General features: G+C 35.2%; 1 protein-coding gene across 1 annotated transcript in view; it reads right to left on the bottom strand.

Annotated features, from left to right (window-relative positions):
• LOC6048577 (unconventional myosin IC) overlaps window positions 1–19,736 on the bottom strand; it is a 37,958-nt gene continuing 18,222 nt past the window's right edge. The window contains 8 exon segments of the mRNA XM_038252354.1: window positions 1–1,118; window positions 2,997–3,096; window positions 3,160–3,470; window positions 3,534–3,586; window positions 3,589–5,269; window positions 9,612–10,281; window positions 10,426–10,541; window positions 10,759–10,909. Coding sequence (XP_038108282.1) covers window positions 1,104–1,118; window positions 2,997–3,096; window positions 3,160–3,470; window positions 3,534–3,586; window positions 3,589–5,269; window positions 9,612–10,281; window positions 10,426–10,541; window positions 10,759–10,909 — 3,097 coding nt within the window. The 3' untranslated portion in view covers window positions 1–1,103.

Below are 19,736 nucleotides of genomic sequence, written 5' to 3'. Positions count from 1 at the left end.
AATTGTAAGTGTGTATGTATGCTTAAAAAAATGTGTCCCCTTCACCTAAAGGCAGGATTTTTGCTTTGTTCTTTATCAATTCTCTCGCACCCATCCCTTCTCAAACTCAAACTGACTTCCTTGCTCTTAGTTTTAGGGTTAGAATTCCCACTTTTTGGGTGAAAAACGTTGAATTTATTGATATTGGGAATATTGGTTTTTTGGCCGCGTGTGGCTTCTGCATTTTAATGGTTTGCGCGAGAGGGGCGCGGCACACGAAGGGAAAATCGTTTGCGGTAGAACGTGGTAAGGGATTCCACCGGCTGAAAGTGATATTTCTCTCCGTGTCCATGGAGTTTTGGCTCGTGCCCGGTTTTAAAATCTTGTTGAATTGGCAGGCAAATCATAGCGCGTTGCTTTTTTTTTCATTATTAATTTGAGAAGGGTTGTTCAAGATCCGCGTGTACGAGGGGACTCATTTTTTTTTTGTTCATCTTCTTCTGTGACTGAGACTAACTAAAATCATAAAGTTCGCGTTCGCGTGCCCAAAATCTCCGCACGGAATAAATAACAGAGCAATCGATAGAGGTTAGCAGATAAGGATTATTTGTTGGGATATTTGTGTGAATGGATATTTAAATTCTACTGGCTAGTTGAAAGTTTTATCTTTTGCTTCTTGTAAATTTGTGTTTGTGTGTGCCTTGCTCGACGAAGTAAAACTAGATTAAAAGAATCGTTTCCATAAGGATATATGTATTAAATAGACAGAAAATATAATGGTTTCAAATTCACCCCTTCTATCATCGCATGGCACTTGATAGCTCTTCTACCGATTTTAAAAAAAAAGTTACTATCCTAACTCGAAAATTTTGTAACTTCTTCGTTGCGCACAGCTCCTAAATGTAACAGGTTAAAATTTCGCTTAACTAACAATTTTTTCGTTAAGGCCTAAGTACACACAGGTTTTGAAGTACATTTGTAGTGTTTGTTGTTGTTGTTGTTTGTAGATCAGCCATGCTCTCTAGCTCCGACTTTTGAAACCCGGCTCGGTTGATGAAGTACGATTTGCTCTCTCTCTCTCACACTCTCGTTGTGGTTTGTTCCAAAGAATGGTTGGCCCTGGTTCATTGTCCTGCAATCTGTGGAGGATATTAAAAAGTATGTACATCTTTTGTCAGAAAAATGCGTAATTTCACCTATTTTCTGGTGTAATGTCACTTTTTCAGTCTAAATTGAGGTAAAATTGCATCATAAAAAAGATAATATTCAACCCTCAAAATTTACACAACATTCACTGTGCAAATTAACATTTATCTATATATAAAATTTCGACGGTTTTGTTCGAACGCGAATCAATTCAACACGGAACGTCGGATCGAGTTGCTCTTTGTTGCGTTGAGTTCGTATAAGCCCAAGGAAGGTTCTTACATTAACTAATTGACACTTTGGCCACTCTGGAACCGATTCCGGCAAATTGTATGGAGAAAGTTACGTAAAATCATATTTTGATCACAGGAGGCTGAATAAGCAAAAAATTTGGTAAAACTCCAGGATTATAACTTTTTTTGTTTCTTTTGCGGCATTTCTTAATTTTTTAGTTTTATTTTCATTTTTTTAAATTTGTTTGTTGTTTTTTCAAATGTAAAACTTTAAGAATTTTAAGAATTTTAAGAATTTTAAAAATTTTAAGAATTTTAAGAATTTTAAGAATTTTAAGAATCTTAAGAATTTTATAAATTTTAGAATTTTCAAATTTTTTAAATCAATTGCAGAGCTTTCAATTGTTTTAAATTAAGAAAAAAATTAATTAGGCTGGCGCAAATTTTATTTAAAGTTTTTGTTTCTTGGCTGATTTAAGATAAATAAAATATAAAGTCATGCTATTACATTTAAAAATATCGTTGAAATATTTTTTTATTGGCAAAAACGGAAGCCTAGGTACTTAGGTATCATTTTTGCTAAATTAAAAAATATCGCCAGAGAAGCAAGAATTTTTAAGAATTTTCAAGAATTTTAAGAATTTTAAGAATTTTAAAAATTTTAAGAATTTCAAAAACTTCAAGACTTCAAGAATTTCAAGAATTAAAAAAAATAAAAATATTAAAAAATTAAAAATATCAAAATAAAAAAAAAAATTTAAGAATTTAAAGAATTTAAAGAATTTAAAGAATTTAAAGAATTTAAAGAATTTAAAGAATTTAAAGAATTTAAAGAATTTAAAGAATTTAAAGAATTTAAAGAATTTAAAGAATTTAAAGAATTTAAAGAATTTAAAGAATTTAAAGAATTTAAAGAATTTAAAGAATTTAAAGAATTTAAAGAATTTAAAGAATTTAAAGAATTTAAAGAATTTAAAGAATTTAAAGAATTTAAAGAATTTAAAGAATTTAAAGAATTTAAAGAATTTAAAGAATTTAAAGAATTTAAAGAATTTAAAGAATTTAAAGAATTTAAAGAATTTAAAGAATTTAAAGAATTTAAAGAATTTAAAGAATTTAAAGAATTTAAAGAATTTAAAGAATTTAAAGAATTTAAAGAATTTAAAGAATTTAAAGAATTTAAAGAATTTAAAGAATTTAAAGAATTTAAAGAATTTAAAGAATTTAAAGAATTTAAAGAATTTAAAGAATTTAAAGAATTTAAAGAATTTAAAGAATTTAAAGAATTTAAAGAATTTAAAGAATTTAAAGAATTTAAAGAATTTAAAGAATTTAAAGAATTTAAAGAATTTAAAGAATTTAAAGAATTTAAAGAATTTAAAGAATTTAAAGAATTTAAAGAATTTAAAGAATTTAAAGAATTTAAAGAATTTAAAGAATTTAAAGAATTTAAAGAATTTAAAGAATTTAAAGAATTTAAAGAATTTAAAGAATTTAAAGAATTTAAAGAATTTAAAGAATTTAAAGAATTTAATGAATTTAAAGAATTTAAAGAATTTAAAGAATTTTATGTTTGAAAAATTATGAATTCTTTTACTCAAAATTTTAAAGCAAGTTTCGTGCAGCTACAATACTTACAACCAACAGATTTCCGCTCTTGGCTCGTGTAATACTGGGCTGCGGTCCGGTCTGGATCTCGATCACACCGGTTTTGCCTCTGACTAGATTGTGCGAAAGTCTAAAAAAAAAAACAAAAGATTAGACAAGATCAACGATTCAAACGACATTCGCCTCCACTCACGATCCCGTCTCGACGATGTTCACGATGGTCCGGTTCTTGGTGACGTCCAGGATCCAGATGCAGCACTCGATAATGTCCGGCACGTCCAGGATGAGGTCGCCCTTGTCCTTCTTGAGCTCGAGCGGAATCCTGATCAGCATGATGCCGTCCCGCTCGCTGGTGATGCAGAAATCGACCTTGTCCAGCGGGAGGCGATGCTTCTGCTTGTACGTTTTGCCATCGAGCAGATACACGGCCTTGTCCGTCAGGAGGAAGAACCGTTCGCGCGGTTTGTAGCCGCGCCGGTCGTACTTGATCACCGGGGTGGAGTACTAGAATGAAGGTGGGGGGAGTAGGTATTAAAGAATCTTGGAGAAATATGGTTTGATACTCACGTGCAACTTTTCGCTGTTCATCTGCGTCACCACAAAGTTTCCGATGGGGTCGCGTGTGCCTTGGAAATCCGGTCGTCCATGAACCACGGGCCGACACTTTCCGGGTAGCTCTTCTTGTGGCCCTTGAAGGTGTCCTGCGAGAGGACCTTCAGCTCGAACTGTTTCTTCTTTTCGGGGGAGAGCGCAATGCGGTACAGTCGGGCCAGGTGGAGTTTGTGCAGCCGTCGCAGGATGGAGGACGCTTCCAGGCAGTGCTTCGGTGCCGGGATCCAGGTGTGGTTCATGAACGTGTTGGGGAGGCTCTTGGCCAGTTTGTTCAGCCAGTGACGCTTGGTATGCTCGATGAAGGACTTGTTGCACTCGCTGGGTTCGTCTTGCCGGGTGATGAAGCCCTTGATGAAGAACCGGATCTTGTCGGCAGCGGCTCGACGGCGTTTGCGCTCTTGGATGGCGAGATAGCGCCGGATGTACGTTTGGCCGCGTACAATCTTAGCGTAAGTTTCCAGGTAGATCTGACGCTGGCGGCGGCCCTTCCAGCGGGCCTGAATGATGGACGCCAGGTAGTGCTTCTTGGCTTGGAATGCATCTTCGGTTTCGAACAGCGTTTTGGGCAATCGAATGAAGATCTTCGTCTTCCCCATACGGTAGTCGTCCTTTTCGTAACCCAACTCGCAGGCCAGAATCTGGACGCCTTCCTTCGCTGGACCGTGGTAGTGGGGCCAAGTTTGTCTACTCAGACACTTGTACCGCTGCAGGAACAGTTCGTACGTGCGTCGATACGCGAAACCTGCTCGGCGAACTCGCAGATTCTCCATCAATCCAAGATATTTAACCTGGTGACGCACCAACTCCACGTCAAAGTGTCCATGAGCTTGCATGTCGTTCGGCTTGATGCAACGAATGTACGACGGTTCCTTGCACATCAGAATGTCCATCAGATTATTCAGCGAGTTCTTGAACTGGGTAACCGCAGTTTCCGGACGCTTCTTGCTCGAAATGTCCGACGAAGGGAAGCACTTGGTAATGATTTCATTCTTACAGCTCGCCATCGCCTCCTTCAAGTCCCTGAACAACAGATCGTTGTTCTTGTCCAAGAAGCCATGCACATTGTACGTCACATCCCCGGCATAGTGAACCAGCCTGAACTCATCCCGACCCAGCGTCTTCTGAACCGTTGTCGAAGCTCGGCTGTGACAGATGTAGTGCGCATGTTCACCCAAGTTATCATTCATCTTCCGCAAGAAGCTCAAATCCGTCGGATCCCCCGGACGCAGACACTCCTCGTCCATCAGCGCAATAATACCCTTGTGCTTCTCCTCAATCAAATTACAAATCACCTTATTGTCAAAGTACTGCACCGGTTCCCACTCGATACCCTCCCGCAAATACTCCTCCTGCTCCTGCTTCAGCGTCAACTCGATGAACAGCTGCTGCAGCTTCTCGTTGCAAAAGTTGATGCAAAACTGTTCGAAACTGTTCTTCCGGAATATCTCGAACCCGTAAATGTCCAGAATGCCCATCACGCTGTTCTTCTTGGCGATGTGGGCGGCGTGCAGCGACGTGTTGATCCGCGACACCAGCCACGTGAACAACCGATCGTACACGGCCTTCGCCAGGGCGTCCCGCGCGTAGATGGCCATGTCGCGGTTCAGCGGGCTCGTCACAATGTCGCCGCGTGCTTCGATCGTGCGATGGGTGAAGGCGCTGCGCAGCTGGTCCAGCTCACAACCAAGGAGCTGAAAGGGGGATGATTAAGCTTGAATTAATTTTCTTCAGAGGCTTCAGAGGACATTTATAGGTTTTTGATTTTTTTTTCTAAGAATCTATAAAATGTATTTAACAATTAGAAATGTGGTGTTATTTGAACATTCATGCTCAAGCTTAACTCAGCTCGACGAATCCTCTTTTTGATAATCCTATGTTTCATCTAACCTATGGCATTCTCCAAGATCTCTTTGGAAGATTGGCCGCGTTAGGGTTTTATTAGATAAGATTATAAAATTCTCTCTGTAAAAAACTTTTCTCGAAAACACAATAATTCTACTACTATCTGTCTAGTGACGCCAATTTATGAATTTATTGAACATTTCCTGAGTTTTTTTTTTTAAAGGAAATTGGAAATTATTTGGTGTAAAATTGCTTATTAGTGTATTTCTGGAGTTTTTTTTAAAAAGGACCAATAAACCAAATTTCCAGTTTTTGCTTTTTGGGTGTTTTTAGAACCGTCTTGAGTCAGGGGTATTAAAAAACACCCAAAAAACAAAAACTGAAAATTTGGTTTATTGGTCCTTTTTTAAAAAAAAACTCCAGATTTAAACATTACTTTTTGAATACAAACAATCCGCAAGATTTCTAACATGCAATTTGGAACTCATTTTTGAACATATTGTTTATACAAAAGTTTAAAGAATATTGATAATTGTTTGTAAATTTCAAGCAAAATAAACTTGGGTTATCACATGCCATCCCCGGGCAAACGGTAATAACAAAATGCATGCCATTTCAATAACAAATACTGTTAAAATAACAGAAATTGTTATGGAAACTTCTTGAAAAATCCATTTTTGCATAAGGGATTAATAACAGTTTATGTTATCATAACAAAATTTGTTATTGGTCTGATATTGGTTGAAATCCAAAACAACTTTGGAATAACATTTCTTGTTTGAAGAATATCTCCAAATGTTATTGGGATGATCGGATTAGTTGTTAAAATAACAAAAATAATAACAAAGATTTGTTCGAAGAATAACTAAAAATGTTACTAGTCTGTTATTACGTCGAATAACAAATCTTGTTATAAAAAACAAAAAATTATTGGCCTTGTATTTTCAAATAACAAAAATGTTATTGCCAAGTTATTTCCGTCTGCTCGGGATGGATAAAATAGTATATCACACAAAGTTGAAACAGAATCTGCAGTGAATGAACATGCAGTGAATAAAAATGCAGAGTAGTTAGGGTTATTCCGTATTCACATTTTTGAACTTTTTTTCAAGCGCAGGGAAAGTTATACTGAAGTTAATCTTTTATTCATAAATGAAGTTTTTACTATTCAATTTGGTTTAAAATACAATACATCGATGCCTCTGTGCTCTTTTGTACTAAGCTTGCTAGGAGGATCATAAGGACATAAAAATGTTAAAAAATAACTCACTTTCAGTGTTGCCTAAAAACCATAAGCAAAACATGTTAAATTTTATTTCTTTTATTTTACAGATTCTTCTTTTGGTGAATACTTTGTTCAGAATGTGCTTCGTTTATAAGATTTTTTATCAAATTAAATTTCTCCAGGTGAAAATTCTGCAAAATGTCACAAAATTAAGCTAATTTTTTTGTGAGTATTTTGTGTCAGGGGTTCTATTTTAAAGCCAACAAGTGCTATTTGTTCAGTAACTTTCCTGGTAACAATTATTCATAAATAAAACATTTTTGCATTGATTTTATGTAGATTTTAGAGTGCCGTGAAATTTCAATGTTTTGAAATTGGCATGCAGCGAAATTTTAATTTTTTTGCCGTGAAAAATCACTAGCTATTGTATTTCATATCCAGAGTTTTTTTTTAATAGGTCCTATAAACATATGAAACACAATATCTTCTAGGATCTTTTTAAAAAAAAACTCTAGATATTGAAGTTACCGCAGTTTTGATGAAAAGAATAATATTTTTTTCACATTTTCGTTCTTTTCCCGTTTGCGAGCGGCGCTTCGAAAATCCTAGTTTTTATTTTCTAAAAATGGTATCTCGGAATCCTGTAATAACAACTTCACCATTTTTTATCCGGCAAATGAGAATCCGATAAATATTCACTTCGGTCCTGAGACTTTCAAAACAACATTTTATGTTTCCTTTCGATTTTTTTCAAATGTTAGGCTTGATTTTTGAATATTTAATCTATTTTTCCTTAAATACTTTTTGGTTTTTGAGAAAATTGACAAAATTGCATTTTTTTGGACACTCCAACATGGTGTAGGTCACCCTAATGACAAAAAGCCCGATCGGAGATTTTTTTTTCGAACCATGCTGTTTTCGTGGGGAGCTGCTGTACAAAACTTAAAAAAAACTCTACATTTTCTCTACTAAATACTTATTTTTTTTCCAAAACACTGTTTTTGAAAATACTAGGTTTTTACATTTTTCAGTATGAATGGCATACGAAGCTAAATTTAGTATGATTTTTTTACCTTTGAAGTTTTTTTTGTACTAAACACTAAAATAAAAAAATATCGTATTAAAAAAAATATCGTAAAAAAAAACTTAAAAATTTATCGCAAAATTTAAAAAATATCGTATTTATTCTTGATACTATTTATTTAATACATATGGCTAATTCTCCGCCAACTCACACAGCAGTTGCCCCGACCCCTCTTCGATTTGCGTGAAACTTTGTCCTATGGGGTAACTTTTGTCCCTGAACACGAATCCGAGGTCCGTTTTTTTGATATCTCGTGACGGAGGGGCGGTACGACCCCTTCCATTTTTGAACATGCGAAAAAAGAGGTGTTTTTCAATAATTTGCAGCCTGAAACGGTGATGAGATAGAAATTTGGTGTCAAAGGGACTTTTGTGTAAAATTAGACGCCCGATTTGATGGCGTACTCAGAATTCCGAATAAACGTATTTTTCATCGAAAAAAACACTAAAAAAAGTTTTAAAAATTCTCCCATTTTCCGTTACTCGACTGTAAAAATTTTTGGAACATGTCATTTTATGGGAAATTTAATGTACTTTTCGAATCTACATTGTCCCAGAAGGATCATTTTTTCATTTAGAACAAAATTTTTCATTTTAAAATTTCGTGTTTTTTCTAGCTTTGCTGGGTTATTTTTTAGAGTGTAACAATGTTCTACTGTAGAGCAGACAATTACAAAAATTTTGATATATAGACATAAGGGGTTTGCTTATAAACATCACGAGTTATCGCGATTTTACGAAAAAAAGTTTTGAAAAAGTTGGTCGTCATCGATCATGGCCATTCATGGTCACCCGCGACAGACACGGACGACGAAACAAAGAGAAACGCAAAAGTAACTTTTTCAAAACTTTTTTCGTAAAATCGCGATAACTCGTGATGTTTATAAGCAAACCCTTATGTCTATATATCAAAATTTTGTAATTGTCTGCTCTACAACTTTGTAGAACATTGTTACACTCTAAAAAAACCAGCAAAGTTAGAAAAACACGAAATTTTAAAATGAAAAATTTTGTTCTAAATGAAAAATGACCCTTCTGGGTCAATGTAGATTCGAAAATACATTAAATTTCCCATAAAATGACATGTTCCAAAATGCTTTACAGTCAAGTAACGGAAAATGGGAGAATTTTTAAAACTTTTTAGTGTTTTTCGATGAAAATACGTTTATTCGGAATTCTGAGTACGCCATCAAATCGGGCGTCTAATTTTACATAAAAGTCCCTTTGACACCAAATTTCTATCTCATCACCGTTTCAGGCTGCAAATTGTTGAAAAACACCTCTTTTTTCGCATGTTCAAAAATGGAAGGGGTCGTACCGCCCCTCCGTCACGAGATATCAAAAAAACGGACCTCGGATTCGTGATCAGGGACAAAAGTTACCTCTTAGGACAAAGTTTCACGCAAATCGAAGAGGGGTCGGGGCAACTTTTCCCGATTTCGTGTGAGTTGGTAGAGAATTACCCATATAAAAAATGAAGTGTAGCACGAGTCCTGTTTTTTTTTTTTTACAAAATACTGGTTTCAAACTGTTTACTCTCTCATATTTTTTCGTGAAAGTATAATTAATTAGTTTGTAATGTAAGTTTTTTTTACTACTCTTGGTAAACAATTAGTAAACAGCAGTAACAACTTGGCGGAACTTCAAATCTGTTTTAAGTACTAGAAAAAAATATTGAGCGTGACTATTAACCAATCCAACTGAATTGAGTGTAGTGATAATTTACTGGAAATTGAATGTTTCAAAATGTTATTTTGTTAAAAAATAGATTGATTTTAGAAAATTACGATACTTTGTGAAAATATAGAAATGTCCAGTGGAGATGAAAATAAACCAAAATGTGTTTATGTTCAATCTCTAAACATCAAACAAAGATCATTTACCTTCGCAATCGCCGTCACCGACTCCGGCTTCAGAATCTTCGCCCGGCCCTCCTCCTCGGTGAAGCCCACGTTGCCCATGTGCAACACACTGGCCACAATGTCCAGAATGAGCCGCTGCTCCTCGTCCGGAATCTCAATCACCGCCATGGCCTTCTGCACCTGACGGAAGTTTTCCGCATCGCGGATCCCCGCACTATGCCCGTTGTCCCCGTCCGACAGGTAGTAGTACGTGTCCAGCTTGCGCTTCAGGTGCAACTCCTGCAGCAGCGCATCGTCCGCGCCGGCCAGCAGCTGGTAGAAGATGTGAAAGTTCCGCTCGCCGCCACTCTGGTGCACCACCCGGCTCTTCTCGAGCAGGTAGTTCAGGATGTTACCGCCCTCGGGCGCGCCCCGGAAGTCAAACTGCACGTCCATGTACTTGCCAAAGCGGGACGAGTTGTCGTTGCGGTTGGTTTTGGCATTGCCGAACGCCTCCAGCACCGGATTGCTCTGCAGCAGTTTGTCCTTGACGCCCTCGACGCTGGTCGTGTGCCCGGTGGCGGCGGCAATGAACTGCAGGACTTTTTTGGACGCCTCCGTCTTGCCCGAGCCGCTCTCGCCCGAGATGAGGATGCACTGGCCGCGGTTCTCCTCGGTCAACGAACGGTACGCGTTGTCACTCAAGGCAAAGCTGTCGGGGGATTTGAGATGATTGGGGTTATTTTTAGAATAGTTCTGAACCAAGTAACGAAAATAGTGCTTGTGCATGATGGATGTCTCGCACGTCTCGCTGCAGCGTCGACAGTCCAGCCAGAGTCTTATTTTGAACACTTACACGTGGGGTGGTGCTTCGAAGAAGTGTCGTTTCCGGTACTCTTTGACGTCATCTTCCGTGTAGATCGGTAGCTCCTTGTACGGGTTGACGGAAATCAGTACGTGGCCGATGTAGGTCTGCAAAAAAAAGAAAAGGGTTGAACCCGCGTCAGTCAATCGAAGGGGGGAAATTCGATCCAGTTGAAATCAAGTCGAGGGTCTAACGGTCGGCAAAAAGTTTGTGGTGTCGAATTGCACAAATCCGAGGAGTGTCGATGACCTCCGACTTCAGTATTGCACCAGTTGGTACCAACAAAATCAAACAAATGCTACCAATTGGCGAACTCAGACTTACGTAGATGAGGTTCTCCTGGAAGCGCTTCTTCAGATTGTCGATGAACGCGTCCTCGCTTTGGTAGTTCTCTAGCAGGACCTGATCCTGCAGCCCGACCCTGTCGCGATCATGGAGTCCCCGTTCCATGTTTGTGCCGAATTTTGTCGAGTTTCTGTAAAAAAGCAGAAAAAAAATAAAACTTGAATCATTAATTGATTTTACGTGCCAAAAGTGGGTTAGACCACAAAACCGCAACCTTTTTATTAGATTTCCCAAGAACACAACTCTTAAGCTACCGCACCGGCACCTTAAACATTTCTCCCACAGTAGAAAAATAACAGACACAAAACACCCCATTGTCGACCACTTTTATGGTGGCGTCTTGTTTCGCGCAAAATTGGTGTGACCACAAAACTACTTATTAGCTACTACAGTCGTATTGCAGCTGCTGGTACTAAAAACTAAAATTAACGCTTTGGTCAACACCCGCACCTAAAACAGGGCCTTGAAGGAGCTAGGCATTGGGAGAGACCAATGCACTATGGGGTTTCAGGCGGCCATAAATCGAAAAACCGACATACTCTAATTATTTTTTTGGTATTTTTTTCGAAAATAAACATTCTAACTTAGAAAAATCCGGAGTTTGAAAGTTGTAGGTTCAAAATTCACTGAATTGCAGACCTTCAAAGGCGAAAATGGTAAGAAAAAACATGTTTTTTGACCAAAAAATGATTATTTTTCATAGTTGTACTGTGTAGCTATTATTGTATTTTTTCCTGCATCATTATATATATTCAGAAAGGTAATTGATTCAACTTTCCAATAACATTTTACAAAACACACTTTTACAGGCTAAAAAAATAATAAAAATCAAAAAGATGGATTTTTATTCAAAATTTAGTTTTTTCAACTTTGTTAATGGAGTACTTTTTTGTGTGCATTTGTGCGATCTGAAAATTTTGCAGCTTAAAATTTGAACCATGTCCTGACTTGTCTCCAAATTTCAAAGTGCACTTATGTGCACTTTTTGAGTTATGCCATTTTGAACATTTTGATTCTTGCAAGAAAATTAATGATTTCGCGTATACGCTTGGTTAAAATCGCATTATTTACCTGCGGAGGCAGAAATGACGTACCAGCTATGTATGTTTTGAAATTGATTTGATATGCATGACTTTGTTGGTACTTAGGTACGTTTAATAAAATTAGAAATTTCTATTCAAAGTATTTTACAGTAACGATTCGTCGAATATTCATATCAGTTCGTTGTTGTGTTCTTTTGAAAGTATGGATAATAATACCGTAGTGTCCCTGTACGATAAAACGAAGCACTATTCTGAAAACGTGAGAACTGCTTTCGAGTATATTTGTGAGAATTACAACATTGCAGAACCATCACATGATCAACTCAGGGAAAAACCACAGAGGAAAAACTACGCATGCTGTTCTGTAGCATCAAAACGAGGTATACAAAAGCCCATAGAAGAAGTTCATATTTTAAGTAATCTAACGACAATCGGTTACATAGTGATTTTGATTTAGAAGAATTTATCGTGGAAAACGTGAATTTTGCATGTGGATCAACCAAATACGTGGACGAGAATCCATACAATGTTCCATAAAATAAACCGTCTAAAATTCTAAAACACCGCAAAAATCAAATTTTAATTGGAGAGGAAGGGGGTCTTCAAAGAGAGGTGGATTTTAACTCAAGAAAAAGGGAGGAGATTGAACGTAAATCAGAAACTTTAACATAGCATAAACCGCCATTCCGTGCATCAAATAGACAGAGCAAGAATATTAAAATTCACCACTTTAATGCATGTGGCCTCAAATATATGAAAAAATCGAAAATTAAACTTTTTTGGAAAAATATCAAAATTCATTTGTTTTCATTATACTAAGTACAAACAACACAAAAAGTCACAAAAAGCAAAAATATTTTTGGCCGCTCGCTTATATGGAAATACCCCATAGTGCAATGGTCATGAGCACGAAAGTAAGAGCCCACTCCCAAACTAGATTAGATAAGATGAGCTAGTACGATGGTCCACTAATTCATTATTAGCGTGTAATGAGGCCTTTAGCTGCGCGGATGTGCGAAGGTGTGACGTTCGTATTGAATTTTACTTATTTAATTTACTGTTTTTCTAGTTATTTCTTGTTAGAAATAAAATACTCTATATGGCGTATATTAACTCAATTATTGAATTACAAATGAAAAGATGCTATATTCAACATAATCTGAGGTAAAAATACACATCTTTGCTGCACACAGTGAAAATTGTGTACATTTTACCACTTTTAATATGGGACTTTTATGATGTAATATGGGATGGGGAAGTAAAACGCCGGTCCATTTGCGTAAAAGAGGTTTTGGGTGACTCACCACACATAACCTCCGGACGCCTAGAAATGAGCAGAAACTTGCAACAGAGTCCACAAAAGACTCGTGGGTCGTTAAAGTGGATTGCTTTGCTTTTTTATGATATAATATTACCACAATTTAGACTGAAAAAGGGGCATTACAACAGAAAAGGATGTACCAATTTCCCTATGCATTTTTAAATTTTATTTTGCTGTGTTCTTGAGTTTTTATTTTATTTTAGGTAGTAGAGAGAATATTACTTTCTCGTAGAAAATAAAAAACAACATTATTTCAGCAACAGTAACTCTGATCTCGATTTGTTGATTTATTTTTTTCGGCAAAGTTTAAATATTGATAAGGACGGTTTAGAAAATTATTACAAAATAAAAATACATTTTTTAAATAACTTTAGCACATTTACGTGATCAGGTGCAGTGATGTTGCCAATATTTTTCAAATTTGTTGTAATCACCGCCATTTTGGCCGCCATCGTGGATTTATATATATTCTAAATCACTTAAGCGTAGTTAGCTCAACAATCAAAAATAATACAGCAAACTTTTTTTTTGTGATTCGATTATCCGAAGTAAAATTTTTCCAAGGCCGAGTCTGGATTGCAAATCAACTGAACTTTTGCATTTCTCAAAAAATATTTATTAAAATGTTGAAATTTTGGATTGTTATTTAAAGTTTATTTTTTAGTAAATTTCAAAATAAATTTGTTAATAATATTTAGTTTTGTTATTTTTTACATAAGTGGTTGTTCAAATATTACGTCCACGGATTTTGAAATTTCAGACCCAAATATTGTTCTCTCACAAATATTGTTCTCATTTATATTGATTTCCGGCAAAATGTAATTTGCAAAAATACTTCACAAAATTCAAATTTAAAGTTAAAGAAACCTATAGATAACAATTCCTGAAAATTAACCAATTTGCAATTATCCAAAATAACTCATAAAAGAAAAGCGTCCGAGAAAATAAACTAACTTTGTTTTTGAGGTTGTTGACAACTGGTAGCTAGAATAAAAAAACTAAAAGAAAATGTTGTGAGAGAGAAGATGTTTTTTAAGCTACGCCTAACTAGACTTAATTTTCAATTTAACTTGGAAACAATTAGACCAATTTATATCGTTAGAAAAAATTGAGAAATTTTCTGATCTTTTGAAAAGGTAAACCTATGTATTTTTAGTGTTTTTAAGGCCTTGATATAAAATTTCGAATTATTTTTTTGAAAAAAGGCCGATGCAAATATTGTTCAAAATATTTGTCCCTCGACTCTGGCCGAGGTCGAAGGGATGCAAAACAATAAAAAATATATAATAATTGAAATAATCGGGGTTTCGTCCCGATTTTCAATGTCAAAAAATTAAACATTCTTGAAAATTCGTGAAATTTTTTTTTAAATTGTACTGAGACTAACATTTTAAATTGGCTGAAATTGCAATAAAACGCCCACTTGAAATGTTAGTCTTGCTTCCAAAACATGTTTTTCGAAAAGATTGGAAAATTTCATCAATATTTTATTTTCTAACATAGAACAGAGGTCCAATCTTCAATGTTTCTTAGTTTTGTATTATAGCAAATTTTCTGGACTTTAACAAATATTTTGAGAAATGGCCACCCATGGTCACTATTTTTAAAATTCGAATAATTGCAAATATTTCGCGTGAAATCAAACTTTCGGAGGCTATATCATGAACACGGGGCACTTTATCGAAAAAAACGTAACGTGCTTTTCGATTACAAATTCAATTTTACATAAAAAGAATGTGGTCAAAAAAATTATGTAAGAAAAATATCGATTTTTTCGATTTTTGTAAAAAAAAAGTTATTTAAAAATCGACAATATTTTTTTCCATGTACACAGCAAAAATTCGATGGTAAAATCGCAAACACTTAATATTACACACTGCATGTACAATTTATGCAAACACAAAAAAATGCAACCGACGGGATTCAAACCCAGCACCATCAGTAAGGGCTGGCGCCTTAGCCCACTCGGCCATAAGACCAATGAAAAGTTATAAGGATAATTGCATATATGAGCTTGAAATTTCGGTCAAGTAGGTTTCCCATTCTGGTGGGCTACATATTTCAGGGTGTAAAATCACATAAAATTGCATAAAATAATGCAATTTTTATTTTACACCCAGGCCTTTTACACGCTGCTGGATTACTACTTTTTTAGCTTTGTATGTATCTATTTCTTCTGAAGAGTCAATACCTCAATATCAATACTTTCTACTTTGCCGAAGACACCATATTGATCAGAAAATTCCTTCAAAAGTAATATTGACACAAAATGATTTTTTTGGGTTATAGGGAAGGCCCCCACACACTTTGAGCTAAACAAAAAAATACAAATAAATAAAATGGTCGAAAACGGTCGATTTTGTAAAGAATTGCTCAAATGTAATAATATTTCTTTTTGTGGTTTAAAAAAAAACTCGAGTTGATAGAGAACATATTTGAATTATGAAAATAAGGATAACAAATCCAGCAATGATCTATGATTCTCTTGACTGTAGTTTAACCTATTATTTACAAAAAGAAGCATTTCTATCATACACAGCAAAAAACACAACACAACAAAAAAGTTGCATGCGACGGGATTCAAACCCAGCACCAACAATGCGGACTGGCGCCTTAGCCCGCTCGGCCATCAGACCGATGAGGAATGAAAAGAATAAACGCATATATGAGCTTGACATTTCGGACAAGTAGGTTTCCCATACTAATGGGCTACATATTTCAGGGTGTAATATTACATATAACTTCATAAAATAATGCAACATTTACTTTACACCCAGGCCTTTTACACGCAGCTGGATTACTACTTTTTTTGCTGTGGATATTTCCATTATTAGCACGTTTGTAAAAGTTTGCTAATTTAGGTTTTTTAGTTATTTGAACAGTTTAACATTTTTTCCAAGGGTAACCGCAATATACGGTTATTCTAAATCATTTGGAATTGTGAAATCATACGAATTGTGTGTAGTTCCCCAATTTCTTTTGGACTGTTAAAGAAAAACATTATAGATACCACTTACGACATTCTGTTGGATTTTTGCATCTTCTTTTTCCTTCAACACAAAAATCTTCGAAATCTCCCAAAACTGTTTCAATTTAGCAAAAAACAACTTATTTTCGGACCAAATTCGCACAGCTTATCAAAATAGCTGTCACCAACCAACCGACCCGCACATTATAAATCTGTGTATTTCCAACTATAACATGACAAATTGCTTTTCACTCGCCGATTGCTGCTCCAGTACTGAGATGAGTGCCGTGATTTCTCGCAAAACTTGTGGTGTATGTGTTTGTTCTTCGCAAAGTTTACATCTTTCGAGTGAGCAATCACCCTAGCAGGCTTCAGTAGTTTCTTGGCGTGTGTTTTCTTTTTCCAATTGGTGAATCATAGGCACTTCAATAAAAATTGAATGGCATTTGAACGCAAGTCAGGCCGAAGTGATCTTTAGAATATTTTTTAAAGATTAATTCTATTTGTTGATCTTCAATTTAAGAAATCAATGTATTAAATACCAAAAATTAAAAAAACGCGTTAAAGAGAGATTAAATTTGTTGAAGAACCAAAACTACCAAACAATACATGTGCAATTATCAAAACTGAATCAAATATAGAAGTTTTTGAAGCGTTTTCAACTCATAAGACATTTTTGCAACCAAATTCGAGTGCGTCAACAACAAATTGAGCCCTGGCGTGAGCACTGATAAACAAAGTCCGTTTTTCGAAGTCGTCGAGCCGTCGCGGAGAAGAAGAGAACCCGTCACATTATTTGCTCTTCCAAAGAATTGTGTTGATAGAGTCACACTTGAGTGTGATAAAAGATCTTCACTGTGCAATATATAAATTGATTGTATTGGCATTTAAATACCGCCGTCTTGCTATATATTTCAGTATAGTTTCCGCCCCACGAAGCTCTCGATGGAGTAGGTCTAATTAGTGTAACGCTTCTAATGTTTGATTTCGTGATAATGACCTATTGTCGATCGATTGCCATCGCCATCGCCATCGTGGTCGTCGTCGGTATGGGCAAACAAAATGAGTTCTTCTCCAGATAAGACATTTCGGACCGACAGTTTTTATTTCTTAATTGTTTTTCGATGGCCAAAGTGGCGATGATATTTCCTCCATCCTAGCTGGGTTGGGACCGCTGATGGAAGGTAGACAGAGCCAGGCAAAGTGCAAACAAACCACCACCTCTCTATCTCTATCACTTAATCTCTTCTGTCAATATCAATGCGTTCGCTGGTTGGTTTCGAGTGGTGAGTGGAGCGAAATTGGAGCGTGACTCGGGTGTCACGTTGTGAGGTGATTTTTGTGACGGATTTTTCGTTAATGAAAGTGGACATTTCGGGACAATTAAAAGGTTAAAGTGGTCATATCGTTGCGATTACCGATGACATTTTTGATAATCACTTATCATGATCGATAGTCGTTAAATAGATTGCCAGTATCGCATACTTGAGCGATGTTTAGCTTTGGACTCGACAAAAACGGTTTTATGTAATCCTTGATTGTACTATTCGTTTTGATTTATTTTTTCGTATTTGAGCTGTAATTTTTGAAACATAACTAGGTACCTTCACTTTGGGATTTTTGCCCAACCCAATTCCGTATCTAGACGGGCTTCGATCTAAACATTCGTAAAAACATCTTTTCACCTCTTTCAAAAGTTTATAAATCGTTGGAAAGTATCTAAAGCTTTTATTTTCGTGTTTTAGAAAGTCATGGGTTTAATAATTTTACTTGTTTCATATGAATTTTCCAATGTTTTGAAATAAAATACTTTGTCCCTACTTTAAATTCCAGAGCACCGGAAATTTGAACTCAAATTTAGGGAAATAAATAAGATCTGTATTCGAAAGCCCGTAAAATTACCAAACACAAAATTATTTTGCGAAATAAAAATGTTTTGCTATCATTTGAACCTTGGACAAAAACTCCTGTGAATAGCATTGTGAGTTTGTAGTGATTTTGAGTGTTTTCAACCTTTTTCATTTGGTGCTGATAAAACCATCGGTCTAATAACATTGTTATTAGACCTATGGTTTTATTATTTTCCTCATTTTTCATGAAAATGGGCGTTTGTGAGTTTTGAATGAGCCAATCAAAGAAATCTCAAAATGCAAAGATTTTAGAATTTGTAATTCATACTTCAGAAATCTTGTCTTACAGCAAAGAATAAGTAGTTTTAAACACATACTACTGAACCAATAGATTTGAAGAAAACAAGTTTTTGTGATTTAAAAAAAAAGTTGCTCATCTTCTTGATGGTGCTCTGGTGCACCCTTTCAAATTTAACTTTTTTGTACCAATTCGATGTTTGTGGGTCAAAGTAAAGTATTTCCTGCATTATTGTACCCAAAATTTAGCTATTTACTATTTTTACGGTAAGCAAACAGCTCTGGGCGTTAGAGGGTTAAGTATGCAGTAATTTTCATTATGTCCAAAATGATGTTTCAACCCTTTTTGCGACTATTAGCTTTTAGGTTAAAAGGTATTTGGTCTATTCTACCACCTCACATTTTTCCTTTCTTTTTTTTATGTTTTCACAGCCACTTTTTCAATGTTTTGCTTGTTTTTTCCATTTTCTGCTACAGACTGGCAACATAATTATTTTAATTGTAAACAAAATCGTAGGGGCGTAGTCTGGGATACTACAAAAATTACTACATAATTCTTTTACTTGAAATATAGAAAATGTTAGTTAAAAAACAGCCCTAAAAATTTTCATTTTTAAAACATTGACAAAATCACATAAAACTAGTCAAACTTCCAATTCTAAAATTTTAAAAGTTCTCTTTTACAATGTTTTTTAAAGATCAAAAATTGGTTTAAAAAATGATTTTTGGCGATTTTTTATATCAAAGCCCGTCTAGAGGCGGGGTTGGGTTGTAGAGGGTTAAGTATGTATAAAAAAGTGCACACAAAAATACTAAAAATGAATGAAAAAAAAACAAGATAAGTAAAATTTTTCGAAGACCTGCACACAGGAAAAATGAAAACAATACAGAATTAATGGACAGAAGAGGATTTCTATTAGCTTTGAATTTGTAATGAATCGACAGGGATGCAAAGTTAATTCATTCGAATGGAATGATAATTTGATTCTCAGTGAGACCATTTGAGTTAAAAAATTGGGAATGTTTCAGTGAAAAGTGAAAACATATTCACAAATTTGTAATGTATTTTAAAGGGTTTGGTTCTTTTTTAAAATAACAATGATTCATTTGTATAACATGGTTTAAATTTTTTTGCTTAAGAAAATATTTCAAATAGCTCATTTTTTTAAGCAAAAATTTCAACCTAAACTATTTTGTCAAATTACACATATTTTGCTGTGATAATAACTTTACACTTAATTTAAGCAAGATGTGGGTAGATGAACCTGATTTTTTATTTACTCAGTTAATTAGACAATTAAAATTTTGTTTTATTTTTGGTCCTCCTCCCTTCAAAATATTTTATAAAATAGAGCAATTCTCTACGAAATCGGTCTATTTTCTTCAATTTTAATTTTTGTATTTTTCAATCCGACTGAAACTTTTTTGGTGCCTTCGGTATGCCCAAAGAAGCCATTTTGCATCATTAGTTTGTCCAT

This window comes from Culex quinquefasciatus, chromosome 2 (assembly GCF_015732765.1).
Source record: "Culex quinquefasciatus strain JHB chromosome 2, VPISU_Cqui_1.0_pri_paternal, whole genome shotgun sequence".
Taxonomy (NCBI): Eukaryota; Metazoa; Arthropoda; class Insecta; order Diptera; family Culicidae; genus Culex; species Culex quinquefasciatus.
Note: the sequence above shows the minus strand (reverse complement) of the source record. Positions and strands in the feature narration are given on the sequence as shown.